Source organism: Canis lupus, chromosome 8, assembly GCF_003254725.2.
Source record: "Canis lupus dingo isolate Sandy chromosome 8, ASM325472v2, whole genome shotgun sequence".
In the NCBI taxonomy this organism is placed as follows: Eukaryota; Metazoa; Chordata; class Mammalia; order Carnivora; family Canidae; genus Canis; species Canis lupus.
In genome coordinates, this window is record NC_064250.1 from 63,634,595 (window position 1) to 63,651,169 (window position 16,575).

Consider the following 16,575-nt stretch of genomic DNA (forward strand, 5'->3'; position numbering starts at 1 on the left):
CGGCTGTCTCTCACCATGCTCACGGAGCTCGTGATCAGAAAAGCATGGGCGTGTCTATGCGACTCGCAGGTGTTTCTCCCACTAGATGTGGGTGTCCTGAAGGCAGGGGCCAGATCTGTTTGGACCAGCAGCCTGTGCACGGATTGCTGGCCCATAAGTCATTGTTTAATGCAGGATTGATTGCAGCCCACGTGGGGGTGGAGGGGAAATTCAGACCCAGGAGCCGTGGAGGTGAGTGCTTTGTTGGAGGGCTGCTTGGAAGACGCCAGAAAGGTAGAGAAGACCTCATGAAGATGTCATAATGGACTGGCTGTTAAAGGATGAGCAGGGGCTCATTAGCAGGATGAGAGCATTCCCAGGAGAGGGGATAGCACAGGCAAGCACCTGGAGCATCATTTTGTTAGAGAAGACCCGGTCATGTCTGAGGCCTGAGTGAGGGCAGAAGTAGACCGAAACAGTAGCTCTCTGCTGAGTGCCTGCTCCGTGCGTGCCCGGCTCTGCACTCTACCGTGCAGAGCTGCTCGGCACCGTGAGGTGGATAGCATTATCTCCTTTACTAAATGAGGTTCAGTGACTTGTCCAAGCCACCAAGCTACTAAGTGGCTTACCTGGCCATCCCATGTCCCCAGTGGATAATGCTGCACATCTGAGCCAACCACTGAGGCTTCCCATGTGTTCTGGTGTCTTCCCGCCCCTTCAGGATGGTGCAGGGTCTCAACCTTCTCTGTGTCCCGCCCTCTCAAAGAGGGGTGCTTACTCTGGTGCTCCCCCATCCGAGTCCTTACACACTGTAAACTAGCCTTCTCTGCCAGCCTGTGTGGGGACGGGGTCTCCAGATCCCTGGGGGGGAGGGGGGCGGTGTGTGTGTGCCCAGGATGGAAGAAGGGTTGCTTACTGAATACACACATGCCAAAGGGGCCTGGGTGGGGGGCGGCTCTCTCAACTAGCCAGGCCTCCAAGTCCACGTGGAGCCCCTCCCTCCCCTAACCCAGAAGACAAGTGTTTGTGGCCTGTGGCTAACCACGAGGCCATAGGAAAGTCACTTCATTTGCTCTGCATAAGGACCTGTCGTGTGGGTGTCCATCCTGGCCGGCCACAGGGGAGCTGTGACCAGAACGCAAACTGCAGGGTATGCTGTGAATTGCTAAGCACACCCGGGGGTGACAGCTGATGCCGGCTCAGGCTCAGCAGGGCCACACCAGTCCGGATCCCCTCCTCTCAAACACGTTGGGCAGCGGCAGTCCCCGCAGCTGCTGGAAACGAGGGCTCCCCTTGCCATAATCTAGGTGCCCCCTAGTGGCCCTGGGCAGACCCTGCAGGGCCACCGGCGGTTCTAGGGCAGATGCACAGACCCCATTCACCCTTGAGTTGAGCTTGCTAGCACTTCAAACCCCAGGCTCTTCTTTTGCAAGCGAATCCTTAGCTGCAGCTGCTCCAGGATCCATCCCTCTAAGGCCGGGCCAGCCCCACCTCAGCTTTGCCACCTCACTGGATGCCTGGAGAGCCCACAACTCCCGTGCGGATCCTGCGGGAGACCTAACTTATCAAAGACCCAAGGCTAAGAGCTCACCAAACAGAACTAGCTTTTCTACAGCCCGATGCTAGTTTTCTCAGAGCCCCAGCGGGGCGTATTACTGACCTCGTTCCAGGAATACAGATATAGAGGCTCAGAGGAGGTATGTGGCTTTCCCAACGATACTTTGTTACAAAGATTCGAACCCAGGTCTCTCTCTCTTTCCAAAGCCCAGGCGCTTGCCTTGTCTCATAGCTTCCCCAAATTATTCACCAACAGCAGAACCGAGGGTGTATTTATTAAATCACAAACCCCGTCTGCCTCTCCGGGGAGGGGAGATCACAGGCAGCCAAGTGGGTGATGCCCAAGGATGCTGGACCAGGCAGGGAGGGGGCTGAGGGAGGATGGAGCGGGGGGGACACAGAAGCCCCCAGGGCCAGTGGTGCTGCCTGTTTGGACAGTGGCCTGGGGAGCTCATGAAGGCATGGGATTAGATTAGAAGGTCCTGGGATCCCAATCTCAGGCAGGTGAGACATTTTCAGCCCCAGGCTGCTGCTGGGGTCTGCAGCCAGCTGGAAATCCCCCTTATTTCCCAGTAGGATTCACAATCTTTCCCAAGAAGATTATGGTGGACACAACATCATCCTTAATAAACACCAGAAACGGTTTGTTCAACTTGATGGGCAGCGGCGTCTGCATGGGCAGCGTCTGGGCTCCGGAGCCGGCTGCGCCCTCTGTGCCCTTCTCATCCATCTTCAGCACCGCCTCGTGCACCGCCTGTGGGAATTGGGAACGAGGTCAGGGCCGCCAAGCCAGTCTGGGCCAAGGACACGAGAGGCCCCGGGAAGAAGAGGCTGCAGCCAGGGTGGCCCAGCACAGCAGTGATGTGACTTGGTGCCAGCCACCCTGGGGCTCCTCGCTCTTCTGCTGTCACTGCCGGAAGGATGCAGGACAAGCGGAGCTGGCGTGAAGGGAATAATGAGGCTGGGGGAGCAGCAGTGGCAGTGGGGAGGACGGGGTGGGGTTCGCTGTCCTTCCGAGAATTACAGGGAAGTGCTGAGCAGTGTAAGGGCAGAAAGAAGTCTGTGGAACCTTAGCTAGATGGAAGGGGGGGGTGATGGCATTTGAGCTAAGAAGCCTCCAGGCCTGCCCATCCTCCTCTCAGCTTCCTGGGGGACAGACGGTGAGGAAGGAACCAGATTTGGGGTGAGGAGGGGTCGGAAACAACTGAGACCCCAGATACACCCCAGAGCACCCCCATCTGTGCTGCGGTGATCCACCCTGGGACACAGCTGGGCTTCTGCACATACTGACGCATTTCACTCCATTCTACAACATCCTAACAATTTTACTAGTGGGCCAGCCCATAGCCATTGTTGGCACAAGGAATCACAGCCACGGGCGCACCTAACTGCAGAAGAGAAGCGAGGCGTGGAACTGAATAAAGGCCCACAGGAGAGGGGCAGCTGGCACTGACTCTTCTTGATGGGAAGTCTATGGCAGGAGAACCTAAGAGCAAGAAAGTTCTATTAACTGTCTTCCTTCCTCTTGCAAACTAGAAAAGAAATCCTAATCAGTGCCTAGTATCAGCTCAGCTTGGCAGCTAGGATCTCTCCCAGATTGGATTGGTCCGAGCTTCCCACGTAGCACCCCCCATCCCCACTGGCTGGGTCGCCAAGCTCTCCTGCAGTCCAGCCTTTGGCTCAGCTGCTCCTACTACTGGAAGATGGTCTCCACCCCCAATGCCCAATGCCCTTAAAAGTAGGGTTGCCAGGTAAAATACAGGATGGACAGCTAAATTTGAATTTCAGATAAATGCTGAATATTTTTAGCATAAGCGTATCCCATGCAATATTTTGGACTAAAGAAATTATTCATCACTTACCTGGAGTTTGAATTTAACTGGGTGTCCTGTATTATACCTGCTACACCTGGGGGCCTACCCCACATGGTCCTCTGTGCACCCCAGCAGGCAGGTGCTCAGCCTGGCTAGAAACCACAGGGCCCTTGGCTTGCTCATCTCTTGCTCATGTAGAGCATGTTTGCAATTTACTCCCAACGAGGCTGTGAGGTCTTTGGAAGAGGCTCTGGGTCAAACCTAGACTGGTTCTCAGCCTGATAAATGTTCCAGGCTTGATCACTTGTTTGTTGCATAGAATCGACCTCCAAACTAGCACCAGGAGCTTGATAGTTCCAACTTTAAAGCCTAGAAACGGGAAGGTTGGGGAGCTTCTGTGATTCTCCCAGGATGACAGGGCTGGTTAGGGACAGAGCTGGATTGGGGCCCGGCCTGACTGGTGGTGGGACAAGACTCATTCAGCTGCTGTGACAGGGTCTCTGGCCCAGGGCTGTGCGAAGGCTCCTTGCGGGAAGGGTGGGCATCCAGGCCAGGCAGGCTTACCTCTCCCACTTTCAGGCTTCGATGAGGGGAGATCCGGGTGAGATCACCATGCTCCTCAAAGATTTTGGTGATACCCAGGTAGGAGAGGGTCCTCTTCAGGTCATAGTTACCAGTGATGGAGAACCTGGGCAAGGACACGTCTACGACCCTGGGGACATGGGAGTGACAAGTGAGTGGCAGGGTCTCCTTGCTTTCCCCAGCAGGCCACAGGGTTGGTGATGAATGAGACATCGGTCTTCCCAGCCCTGGAGGTCTTAGACCCTTTGTCCCCAGACCGAGGAGGGACTCTGACCCTGGGACCCTGGCTTCAAACACCTATGATCTCTGAACTGTGTCCCTTCTTCCTAGCAAACCTGCCCCAGAGCCCTTGCCCACAGAAATGGTCTCAAGTCCCACTGTTTCAGGGCCCCTTTGGTGGCAGAGACGAAGATGTCGTCCCTCTGAGAGTCCCAGCTTTGCCCAAGCCCCGAGACTGTCCTGGTCCAGCAGGCTGGATGCCAGAGGTGGCAAGGGCCTGGGGACTGAGGCCAAGCAGACCTGAGCTCAGATCTGCTCTGACTCTCACGGGCTCCATGACTTGGAGCAAATGATCTCATCTCCCTAAGCCACTTGGGCGAAATGATGGTGCTCATCACAGCAGGCAGGGGGCAGTAAGAGCGTAAAGCAACTGGGCTTGGGTGCTCCCAGTCCTGGCCAGCAGGTGCTCCTCCTTCCACACACACACACACACACACACACACACACACACACACACCGTTAGGGCCTCAGGTGCTCTGGGGGTGGGACCCAATTGGCGCCCCCTGCCTGGGCCTGGCCGTGGGTTCCTGGTCCCCGGCCTTGAGCCCTGTCCCTTCTTGCCTACCTAGGACCTCATTCCTGCCTGCCTCCCTCTGTGTTCCGCACCATCCATCAGGAACGGTGTTTGCTTCATCATCCTCGGGAACACACCGTGTTCTCCAATAACCACGATCCTACACGACAGAAGCAAACACACCTCCACTGGCCCCGAGTAGCCTCCCCAGCTGCCGGGTGATTCCTTTTCTTCCTTTCATAGTAGAAAGGAGTTGTCTCTGCCAGGGAGCTCCACTTCCACCCCCTACAGCCTCAGCCCACTCCACTTGGGCCCTTGCCCTCAACATTCCACTTCCTGGGGTCCCTGCTGACTTCAGCTTGCTTGACCCAAAAGACAGCTCTCGGAGAGCAGATCCCCCGCTCACCTTTTGCCGGCACCACCTAGTCGCCCACCTGTACTGTCTGTGATGCTCCAAGCCTCACCCTTCAGTCCTCTTCTCTTCTATCTTTCCTCCCTCCAGAGGGACCTCATTTGGTTCATGGCTTTAAGTACCTGCCACAGGCCCAATGACTTACCTTTCCATTCATTCATTTGCTCAACAAATGGAGTGCCTCCTGTATACACATCAGATGCTTAGATGCATGTGTTAAACAGAAGAGGCAAAACCCTTGAGTGTGAAGGAAGACAGACACGAAAGTCCACACGATGAAAAGCCGCCCACGAGCATCAATGCATATAGACTGGGAGTCTGTGTATAAGAAGCCAGTGCGTGCAAGGGGGTAAAATACAGATCACTTTGGAGGAATCAGGAATGCTGGGGCACTGGGAAGATTTGAGAAACTTTGAAGGAGGCAAAGGCATCAGGCAAGCTGGATCATTTTTTTCCTGAGTGAAGTGGGGAACCACAGTAGGGTTTTTGAGTGACATACTCTTGCTTTGGGGCTGAAAATGGTTATTTGTCTGCAGTGTGAAAAAATATACTCTTGGTGGTAGGGAGTGGGGGGGCACCAGAGTGGGTGCTATGAGGCCATTGGGAAGTGGTTGCAGTCCCAATGTGGTGGGTGGAGGCAGGACAGGAGCTGTAGAAGAGCCCAGAAGAGCAGCCTGTACTCCCTGCACAGAAAGTTGCATCTGTGCTCCATAGTATCCTTGGGCCTCTGCAAAGAACTTTGGTTCTGTGAAACCCAAACCTCCAGTAAGGCGTGTGCTGGCCTACTGGAAATCTCAAAGGGCCCATCTCACACTTGCAGGGGGCACAGAGAGGAGTGTGGATCCCTGTTCTGAAGCCACAGAGATTGCAAGCATCTTCTGGGAACATCTGTGTGCAGTTTAGAGCTAGTCTGCTGGTAGGCTCGACCCCATGGGAAATTGGCAGGATTAACTTGGAGATGAGGATGCTGGGACCCCTTAATCATATTGCAGGCTCTCAAATCATAGTTTGAATACTAAAGGAAATGCGACCTTCTGGATCCCATGTTGCATGAAGCCAGGACTTCTGGATAAAGCAGGGGTGGTGGGCATGGAGCCCACTTTTCCTTCACCTTCTATACCTCTCACTCCCCAAGACACTTCTGTGGACTCAGAATCTGTATGGCACAGGTTAGAAACTGTCAGTCCCCTTGGTGGGGTCCCTGTGTTAAGAGGGATGTGCCTTTATCTTCAACCAACAGGCCACCATCCTGAAGGTCCACCTAGTAGGGAGGAAGACCAGATCTGCAGGACACCCATCACTCAAGGAACCTGAAGTCCAGATGATCTTTTAAGAACCTTGGAGTCCTGCCTCTTATAAGGGGAAGGACAGACAACCTCCCATTTGTACGTACCCTCGGTGGGGTCATGCTCTGCTAAGGCACATTTGATCCTCTCAAGAGTCCTATGAGGCCAGCATTAGGGGGCCATGTCATAGAGAACACTGGGTCTCAGCTAAGGTTGGAACCCAGATGCTTCCTCCTATTTCAGGGGCCAGACTTTGCCTCCCCCCACTGCAGGCCCTGTTTTTCAGCAGGGAGGATCAGGGGGTGCTGTGCAGACCCCAAGCATAGCAGTCCTCTTGAGATGACCTACCATTTAGCCTGCTTCTTCTTCCCATCCCCCCAATATAGTGACTTTATCTGAAGCATTCAGAACAGGAATTCCTCTTTTATGGAGTTTGCAGCTCAATTTAGATATCCAAGATATGTTCTGTCCACTGCTGAGGGTGCGTTTTGTGTGAAAGAGCACCCACAGCAGCCCCAGCTCCATTCTAGCCTCGTACCTACCTCCACTAGAACCCTCTTAAGCTCCCGACAGTGTGTCAGCCACGCTGTCAGGAAAGACTCTTCAAGTGGAGAACAATGGTGGGGGCAAGGTAGAAGGGACAGTCCTCAGAGTAGGGAGGTGACCATCCTAGACACCTTTCCTCCCCAAGTCTACACTGCCAAGTCCCCAGCCCTGACCCTTCTTGAGAAAATCTATTGGTAAGCAAATGCCTGAGAAGAATTTTGTAGGCTCATCTTACATCTGTTCCAATTTTATGGAGTTTTAAAAAAATATTTACTCACTTTGGTCCTTCAACTATTATTAGTATAACTTATTTGGGACACATTTCGCTGGTTTTGTTATGACAGTACAGTCGAAAACATGACTCTGTGTACAATACACAGCTCCCTTTGACAGCCTGTGTTTGTCCTTGATGTTTCTCTCTGCCTAGGATTCTATCACTCCTCTTCTATCCACGCATGCCATGGTTCAGCCTTAAAGACTTAGCTCCAGGCCACTGGCTCTGTGGAGGCCCCTCCACCACCACTGCCTGCCGTGGTTTTGCTCTGTCCACTCCACTCTCGTGATAAATGCATCTCCAAGAGAAAGTGTTTCACTATATTCCTATGACTTCTTTTCTGGTCTACTTCCTACCAAAATACAAATTCACCACGGATCCCAGAATAGGACTTGGCCAGGGGGTATGAGCTCAATAAATCTGGGCTAGAAGCAGCAAAAAGTGGAAGGGAAGGCAGGAAGAAGGAAGCAGCCGCATGTGCCAGGCACCCTCATACCTTCGAGTGATTAATTTTTTCCATCTGTCAAAAGTGTCCGCCTTCAAGGCCTCCTCCACAGTCTTCATTTTGCCCTCATCAGGAAGGATGAAGGTGGCAGAGATGGTGCCCTGGTAGGGCATTTCCAGAATAGTGCAGGAGAGCTGTTCATCATAACCAGTCTCATACATGCCCCCATGGAACATCATGGGCACCTTCACTCGTTGGTTTCCATCCAAAAAGAAGTCTTCCTCTTTAGTTATTTTTGGATCAAATTCGTGTTGCCACCTGGCTTAAGATTGGAGAAGGACAAAGTGGCATGAGTGTCCTGAAAGGAAAGAGGTGACTGGACCCAGATAACCACTGGTCTCTGTCCACATGGATTCAAGGAGGGGGTTTGGATACTCTGAGATGTCAGGGCAGGTCTCCAGGAGTCCTTGTCTTTGTGCCATGCCCTGAAAACTCCTGGTAAGATGGGAATGGGTCTGATTGTTCCCAAAGAAGCCACAACCAGAACTGCTGAGCTGAGAGGTGACCTATGGACCACCTGAAGCCCAGGTGCTCCTGAGGATTGTGTCCCAGCAGAGGGGCCTGGGTTATACTTAGTGGGAGCTGTTTGGGTCTGATGTGAGTGTAAATACCCTATTCCGACAGTCCCGGAGTACCTGCTCTCATGTAGGAATGAGAAAACTGATGGAACGGGCTGCTTTTGAGAACCTGCTGAAGAGCAGCAAACACTCAAAGTTGGGTGTTTGGACCCCTCCTCTTTGATCGTGGGAACTCTTTGATGCCATTAGGCATAAACTTGGACCTGGGCTTTTTCACACAGTCCCCCATAGGGGCCCCTGAGGACCAAGTCCCTGAGGTCAACTCTGGCTTCATTGTTCTGGAAGGATGGCCTTAGACAAGTGTCTTAGCCTCTCTAGGCTTCAGCGTCCTTGTCAGAAGAAGGAAGATTTTAACAGGTACCTCATAGAGCTGCTGTGTGACTGAGTGGGAAAGGCAGCACAGCTCAGTGATCTCATACAGTGAGTGTTGAGTGGATGCTAGTCATCGTCAGCATCACTGTTGCCATTGCTTTTACAATCTAGGTGATGTGGGGACTTGAGAAAACTCCAGATCTCCTTTCTACCATTGCTTTTTTCCTCTAGGCCATAGTCTCACTGTGCATTTTGGGAAAGCTGAACTTCCATATTCAGAACCATGTCTCTGACAGCCCCACAGTGATCTTGCCTGACCTGAGGGCTGTTGGCCTCTGCTTCTTAGCCATTCTGGCCAAACTTTGTGTGTGCATGTGGCATGTGAGTGCTGTGTATGTGTGGTATGTGTGTGTGGGGGGTGGTGGTAGGTATGAAGCTTGGATTTGGGAATGTTTTTCCATCTTATTTTTTGGTCTCTTACCCTCAGATTTGGGGAATTTACAAAATATGACAAGGAGACAGAGGCACATCATCACCACCATCAACACCGTCACCATCCTGAGTGTCTACTTGAAGTAACATAAAGTGCACAGCCTGTGGGTCAAGAGAAGTAAGTTCTAGTCCTGACTCTGATTCACTGGCTTTGTAACTCAAAGTCCATTCATCCCTTTCCACATTACACTTTCTTTATCTAAGAAATGGGGAAAAGGATGCCACTCCAACCTCTATGACCAACATTGTGTTAGGATAATCAGTAATAATGAAAATGCACATATGGAGAATGATGTAGACTTCCCCAAATTTATTTCTCATGCATTTTTACTTTGAGTCCCAATAACTGCCCAATGAGTTATATATAAAGGCACTCATTTTGCAGGTAGAACAAATGGGATTCTGATGGATTAATTATTATGAATTCAAAGTCGCAGAGCAAGCACGTGGCCAAACAGATCTTTAATCCAAATCTACTGGAAATTTTATCCTTCCCAACATGCTCCAAGCCTTACCTCGAAAGAAAATACAATTTGTAAGAAGCATCACAGTGCCAGGGTCTATATTCTTGATCAGGTTGTTGATTTTCCCCTGGGTCTTCTGACTGACATAGTCATTGATCTGCTTCCGAGTATCTCCTAAATTCTGGAAGTTGGTGGGGACAGTGTCTGCACTGTACAGGTTCTTGACATTTGTCAGAAACTTCTTCTCTGGCTGCAACTTCTGGTCGATAAACAAGGTGTTTCTAAGGTGTAGTTCGAGGTCCTGGCTGCCCTGGTTCATCCTGTAGATGAGGTAATGAAAGCCCTCATGAATGTCTCTCTCTGGCATATTCCTGAAATTGAAGCCCTGCTTGATCTCATCCAGGGTGGAGTCCTGGGCACCCAGAGACAGCATGGAGAAGGCTGCAGAGATGCTCAAGGGGGAAAAGAAGATGTTCTTTCTGGGGCTATTGGAAGCCAGCTTCCTATAAAGCTTGCAGCCGAAGTCTGTGTTCCGCTTTATGAGCCCCTCGGCTGCCTTCATTCCCTTCCATGACTGGATCTGACTCTTGGGTCCACGATACTTCACAGGGGACTTGGAATTCAGAAGACCTTCCACAGTGAGAAGGCCAGCAAAAAGGAGGCCCAGGCCCAGCATGGGGTTCATTTTCCTTGGAGATTGTCCTGTTGAGTAGTAGACTTGAGATTAGCAGAAAAAGAAAAAGAACAAAACAACCCCATTGTCACTATATTACCCACAAGGAAGACCAGATTAAAGAAGCAATACTGTGACTAGCATGTGATTTACATGGTGGTTTATAAATCCTTTCACATCCATTTTGGCACTTATGCTTTGCAATCACCCCAGAGAACTAGAAATGGTTGCCCCATTTCATCAATGAGAAAGCTGAGTGTAGAAGACAGCTCTTGATTTTGTACTCTTCTCCCTCAAATTATAGTAATAATATCTCAATTCCTTTGAGGAACTGCTTCCTCCACTCCACTGGAGCATAGTAAGAATATCCCCGCAGTGTGAGCATGTGACCAGGTCTAGGCCATCAGAATACCCCATCCACTGCCATGCTGATTGGTTAAGGAATGCAAGTGACCAGAATCAGATCAGTCAGTATCCTTCCCTGAGAATGCACAGGACTCTTAATTCTAAGGTGTCCGGCTTGGTGATATAGTTCCAGAACCAAATGTGGCTATGGTTGCCACAAACAGAAGGACAGAAAAGAGAGAAATATTGAAAGAGAGAAATGGGGAGATGTACTTGGTGACATCTTTGGAGTCCCTGAGTCAAGCTTTACCTGAAGCTCACACACCTCTGGTTTCTCCAAGGTAGAAGGGCCAATACATTTCCCTTTTAGGATTGTCTGGTTTAAGTTGGATTTTTTCCCCTTATAATCAAAAGAATCCTGACTAATTGGCAGAAATAAAGCCCTTTGTCTAAGATCACATGGTCAGTGATGGATACCCATCCCAGGAGAACCCAGGTCTCTAATAAACTTCTTTCCCTGCACCTTTTCCAGGAAAAGAGACAGTGTTATAGAGAGGAAAAGTCAAATCTGCCTGGCTCCAGGACAGGTGCTCCTTTTGCCACTTCTCAGCTCAGCATCTCCCGACAAGATTGAGTTTTGGGGGGACAAAAGTTTCATTTTCTGTTTTCCCTTCATTCCTAGCCCCAAGGCTACAGAGAACTGCCAAAAAAGGTTGATATTCCAAGCAAGGATGGGGTCCCATGTAATATGGAGACTTGGCTTGCTTCACAGGAGACGGCTCTAGAGCATCAACCACATGCAACATCCACCCTGAGAGGGGAGGGGCAGGGCTTTGGGCCAGCTGTCAGTGGCTAGTCTGCCTCCAGGAGGCAGGGCCTGTGGTAGAACTTCTCGGGTCACTTGGCTCCAACACACCAGAGGCAGTCTTCTGGATTGGGGACAGAAGCTGCGAGCTGTTAGCAACTAACCCTCACAGCACCGCCCACCAAGGGGAACTGGACCTGGCACCAGCAAGGTCCACGCAGCTAAATCCCTGGTGCCCAGGCACTGAGTAGGCTCTTTCCAGTTGACCAAATGAATGATAAATGAACACCTGCATAGAACCTGCACTGGGAGTGCCCCGAATCGCCAAGTTCTTTGTTCCCTCAAACCCTCCACTCCAGGTCTTGTGGACACAACCCTCAGCCCAGCACACAGGGTCTTCAGAGAGGCTCTGACCCAATGTTTGAAAACTCTAGTGGATCCTACTCATTGCTTCCATCTTCTAATGGAACTTTATTTTTCTAGGTGTCTCCCCCTCCTTAGACAGCCCATGTGCCTCAAGGGCAGGGCTCCATCCCCAGCTCCAAGGGGGCCTTGACTTGGGGTGGCTCAGAAGTTGAGCCCAATCCAACCAGGTCACATGACTGATTGAGGCTCTGCCCTAGTAGCTGTTCTGGGAGGGGCACATGACTTAAGTGAGGCAATGAAGGTGATGGCATATTGGGGTGCCGCCCTCTCTCTTTCTCTGGATGTCCTGGGCAGGAAGGTGTGTATGCATGCAGGGCTTTGCAGAGAAGTCAGAGCTGGAGCCACAGATTAGGCAAACTTGGAGCCCATCCTGCCTGTAGACTTCCAACTGTGCTAGTGTGAGTTACATAGTCAACCACCCAAGGCCAAAAGCATCCTACCAAATACAGGTGTGTATAAAAAAATTCCAGGACTACCAAGCAGTGAGGACTCCAGACTTTGATCTCATGCCTTTCTGCTGTGTGACATTTGAAAAGGATGCCTCCTCTCTGCCTCTCGGTGATCTCTCAGCACCTTTCACTCCTTCTGACATACATTTTAGAAAAGTTAAACGCAGCTGGTGGTGGACAAGGGTTCTAGGGGCTGTCTGAAGACGAGTTATAGAAGGCAAGATTTGTAAAACCCCTGAGGATGTTTCAGATAAAGGAAAGAAAGTTTAAAGTAGAAAGGATTCGATCTCTCAGGTTAGTGGACTGGACTGTTTACAGAGTCGGCCTGGTTTAAAAATAGAAACTGCACCTGTTGGGATGAGCACTGGGTGTTGTACGGAAGTGATGAATCACTAAATTCCACTCCTGAAACCAACATCACAAGGTATGTTAGCTAGCTAGAATTTAAATAAAAATTAGGAAAAAATAAAAGAAATAAAAATAGAAGCTTTTTGCATTCCAGAGTAGATCACTGCCTGCATGGGCACTATTTCCCAACGCCCAGGAGTGCAGAAGTTAGCCACCTCAGCCAAAGAGTGGGGAGAACATTCTCAGCAGTAGGTTCACCACCAGTCAGGTGAGATGGAAAGTCTTTGGGCAATCTGCTGGGAGCCGAGTCTTGGTCTGGGTATAGAGCCAGAACCTAGAGCAGAGGAGGGAAGCTTCTGGAAGCTTCTGGCACAGATGGCGCGGACACACATAGCCCACACACTTTTAGAGTGATGATGCTCAGTCAGTGGCCCCTAAAAGTCTTTTCTACTTCTCCGAGTTTTTGGAATAAGAACTGGTTATGGAATTAGAAGTCTGGATATTGGTCCTCTCATGTGTGTGTGTGTGTGTGTGTGTGTGTGTGTGTGTGTGTCTTGACCCAGAATAAGACTAATAACTCTTCAGAGCCTCAGTGTCTTCATCTACTAAATGGGTGAGGGGAGTGATACTTTGGCTTCCTCCCCACTAGATGTTGCGAATCACCTCACTGCCCCTGGCTGTGGAGACACCGACCACACCCTGGCTGGGTCTCAGCTTCCCCCACCTCCATGAGCCTGTGTCACGGTGGTCCCCACCAGCCCCTGGCCCTGCCCCACGGAGTCCCAACAGCCCAGCCTTTCTTCCCCCAAAACAGCCCACACTGGCCCCATTTCTGGGCTTCTCCAGCTGTCATCACAGGCTCCAAACTTGATTCAAACTTGTCAGATGGGTACCAGTCCCAGATGCCTGAGGAGGCTAACTTTTATTCCATTCATTAAAACAGCTGAGCAACTGGTTGTTTCCCAATAAATTGATAGGCTGCCCATGTTGAGCAACTCTTTGTTGGTTATTAGTTTGGAGTGTGTGTGTGTGTGTGGTTGTCACCCTAATAAAATAAATAAACACAATCAGGAAGAAAAGGAACAAGATAGGACCTGAACACGGTAGAGGTCACATGGGGCAGATAAATCTACCATCAGTATTGTAACTCCTCTCTGACTCTCCTGCTCCCACATTCCGTTTTAACTGGAGAAAACAATCCCTTTCTCTTTCTCTGAATAGATGCAATAGTATGGCCCTGACTCGGGAGTCATGCCTCCTGAAGACAGACCCAAGGCAGATGAGGAGCCCTCTGAGGGACCGAGGGGCATAGGTGTCCACCATCTGCATGTGTGGAGGGAGGTCCCTGGGGAGGGGGCTCTCCTTTTGCCCCTCACACCATCCTGATGAGCTTAGTAACTGGAATCAGCTAATCAAAGAGACTCAGGAGTGGGGAGAGTGGGATAGGATAGCATATTCAACAAAAATGTCCTTTTATACTTCCTATCATTGGTGGTTTGGGAAGACAAAATGCAGCACCAAACAGAGCAGGAGCAAGAATCAGAACTATCAGTGCAGAGCGGTTTGGGCTATTTGTTACTGCCCAGTTCCTGCAGTGTCCGTCCTCAAGCAGGTGAGACTATAAAGTGTAGGGTGCTTTGGACAAATTGCCCTCCCACGGGCTTGCACCCTAAGGAGTGACTGCCAGCAGGGCAACCACAGCGCTTCCTTCTCAGTGAGAAGCCTCCTCTTGCACAGGCTGGACAGAAGTGTCCTGTCCTGCCCCAAGGAACCCCAGGCTCTCTGAGACCCGTTTCCTTCCAGTCCTTTCCAGAAGTCTCCAACAGAGGGCATGGTACTTGTATAAACTCAATGCTCTTCCCTCAGAGGGCATCTAGGGTGTGAGGGACCCTTCCTAAAAATGTGCCTTGGCATCCCAGAAGACCAGCCCCAAAGCCCCGGGTTTGAGGATGCATCCCAGCTCTGCTCTGGGGCCCACCCATTTTAAGGGATGATATCATTTTAAGAGGAAATGGCTTTAAACATATTAGACGCTATTTTTGGAGGCAAGTTGAGAACTAGGTGGTGGTGAGATATAGCCTTCCTCCCCTGCTGGACGAGAGAGACCTGTGAAATCTAGTGAGTATGGTGGTAGACTCTGACCTCCTTCCTGGGCAACAAAGAGGGTGGAACACAAGTTCATCATCTCAGCCCAAATTTGCCCTGGAGATTTCTGCCTTCATTCTTTTAAGAACTATCTTGAACCTTCACTCTGTGCCAGACACAGGGGCGCCGGTGCAATGCCCTCCCCTAGCCTTCCCTGGAGCCCAGACATGGAGCTCTCTGTCCTGGGAGGTGATGCCCACAGCCAGCCCCGCAGACTTCTCCAGATCCTCAAGCACTTTCCAGCTCTTTGCCTGGCTCTTCCTCCTGCCCTCAGTGACCTTGTTCCAGGATGAGGGGATACATGGGTTGGAAGGGCTGAGTGACCAGCAAACCTCAGGTCCACTCATGCCGTACAGGGAGATGGAGACCCAGAGGACAAAGAAGCTAGCTGAGGTCACGACATGCATTCTGATGGATCAGAGTGCAAATCCAACTCATTAAGGCAGTTCTGCAACAGTGTGTGGAACTGGTTGCTGGGCCTGCCTTTCTCCACGAAATCGTGGGTTGGTAGAGACAGCTCCTTTCCTCGGAGAGAGATAAAGATATAGAAACAGCCCACAGACAAGGCTGAGCGTAGCCTGAACCATGGGGCAAGGGCAGACCAGACCTGGAAGGACCCCCTTATCTCCTGGAACAGCTCCCATTCTCACCCCTACCAAAGTTTTTTGCCTAGGAAAAGCACTGGGCGGGTGGGGGGGGGTCAACATCCACAAAAATTAATCAGGGCTCCCCAAAATGCCCAGTGTACTTTTCAGGAGAGAGGTTTCCCAGATTCCGAAATCTTCCAGAATTTTCTTTAAGAAACCCACCCTGGGACTGCACTCCATCCTCCCACAACTAAAAGCAAACTTTGTATGGAGTATACAAAAAAAAAAAAAAAAATACCCAAAGAAACAAACGAAGAGCACTGAGCTTTTTCAAAGAGAAGATATTGTACTCACAGCACATTCAGGAGAAATCCACTGCGCCAGCCAAATGGATCTGCTTTTCTTGCTTTATTATTTATACTTCCATAGCCTCTTGGTAAAGTAGACTGAAGGCCAATAAAATTAGCTGGCCTGAGTGGGCAGGTGATGGGACTCGGGGAGCAGTGGCCACACCACTTCCTCGGGGGCTTCTCCTCATCCCCGGAGGCAGCAGCGCGATATTTAGACCACACCTGCTTGGGCTGTGGCTTTTCTAATGAAGTCCATTTATATCTTTTGCAACGAGCCCATTTCCCAATCTCTGTGGGCCTGGGACCTGGTGTGTTCTACGGATAGATTGCTGTTAAATATTCAACCCAAACATCACCGCTGGCAGTGATGGGAAGAAGTTGATGGCTGGGTTTCTTGGGGTCATTCCCATTAATCCCCACTTGTTCCTTTTGCTGTTTTTTCAGTACTCTACGTCTTATCAGTTCTACTACCTTTGATCACTTGGAGTCCTTTGGGGGGAAGGGAAACAACGAAACAGGTAGTTTCTGTTGGGGGTAATGGGGAATCACTCACATCAAAGTTTGTGATCCTTCAAGAAAATCGCAAATTGCTTTCCTGCTGTGTGTTGCCCTGGAGGAATGAGACTGGACGGTTTATCGCCACCTCCTCTGGACTTTCCTGCATCTTCCAAGTTGTCTTTAAGGAAGGGGTATTACCTAGGAATTAATTTTTAGAAGATTTAAAATAAAATGAAATTCTTTCCTTCAAACTCGCTGATCCCAGGATGGAAGAGCCCAATGCACCTGCTTCATTTTGTTTTGTTTCGTTTTGTCTTTTGAGATTTCATTTATTTTGACAGAGAGAGAGAGAGAG

The 16,575-nt window shown here is 50.6% G+C and overlaps 1 protein-coding gene across 2 annotated transcripts; it reads right to left on the reverse strand.

The window, feature by feature from the left end:
• Positions 1–1,794: 1,794 nt before the first annotated feature.
• Positions 1,795–15,964, reverse strand: LOC112657657 (serpin A12). Of its 2 annotated transcripts, none has more exons than XM_025443710.3 (5): positions 15,727–15,964; positions 9,646–10,296; positions 7,740–8,010; positions 3,915–4,062; positions 1,795–2,290 (listed from the first exon to the last, which is right to left on the reverse strand). In XM_025443710.3, the coding sequence occupies exons 2-5, from the start codon at positions 10,277–10,279 to the stop codon at positions 2,099–2,101; spliced, it is 1,245 nt and encodes a 414-aa protein (XP_025299495.3). In that variant the 5' UTR covers positions 10,280–10,296; positions 15,727–15,964; the 3' UTR covers positions 1,795–2,098. The 2 variants fall into 2 exon arrangements, with proteins under 2 accessions (XP_025299495.3, XP_025299494.3); XM_025443709.3 differs by having other exon boundaries at positions 9,646–10,311.
• Between the last annotated feature and the right edge of the window lie 611 nt (positions 15,965–16,575).

Excerpts from the sequence above, each read along its gene's own strand:
- LOC112657657 (XM_025443709.3), bottom strand. Across the intron at positions 8,011-9,645 it reads AAATTGTATTTTCTTTCGAG|CCAGGTGGCAACACGAATTT; the intron begins GTAAGGCTTGGA and ends TCCAATCTTAAG. Across the intron at positions 4,063-7,739 it reads AAAAAATTAATCACTCGAAG|GGTCGTAGACGTGTCCTTGC; the intron begins GTATGAGGGTGC and ends CCATGTCCCCAG.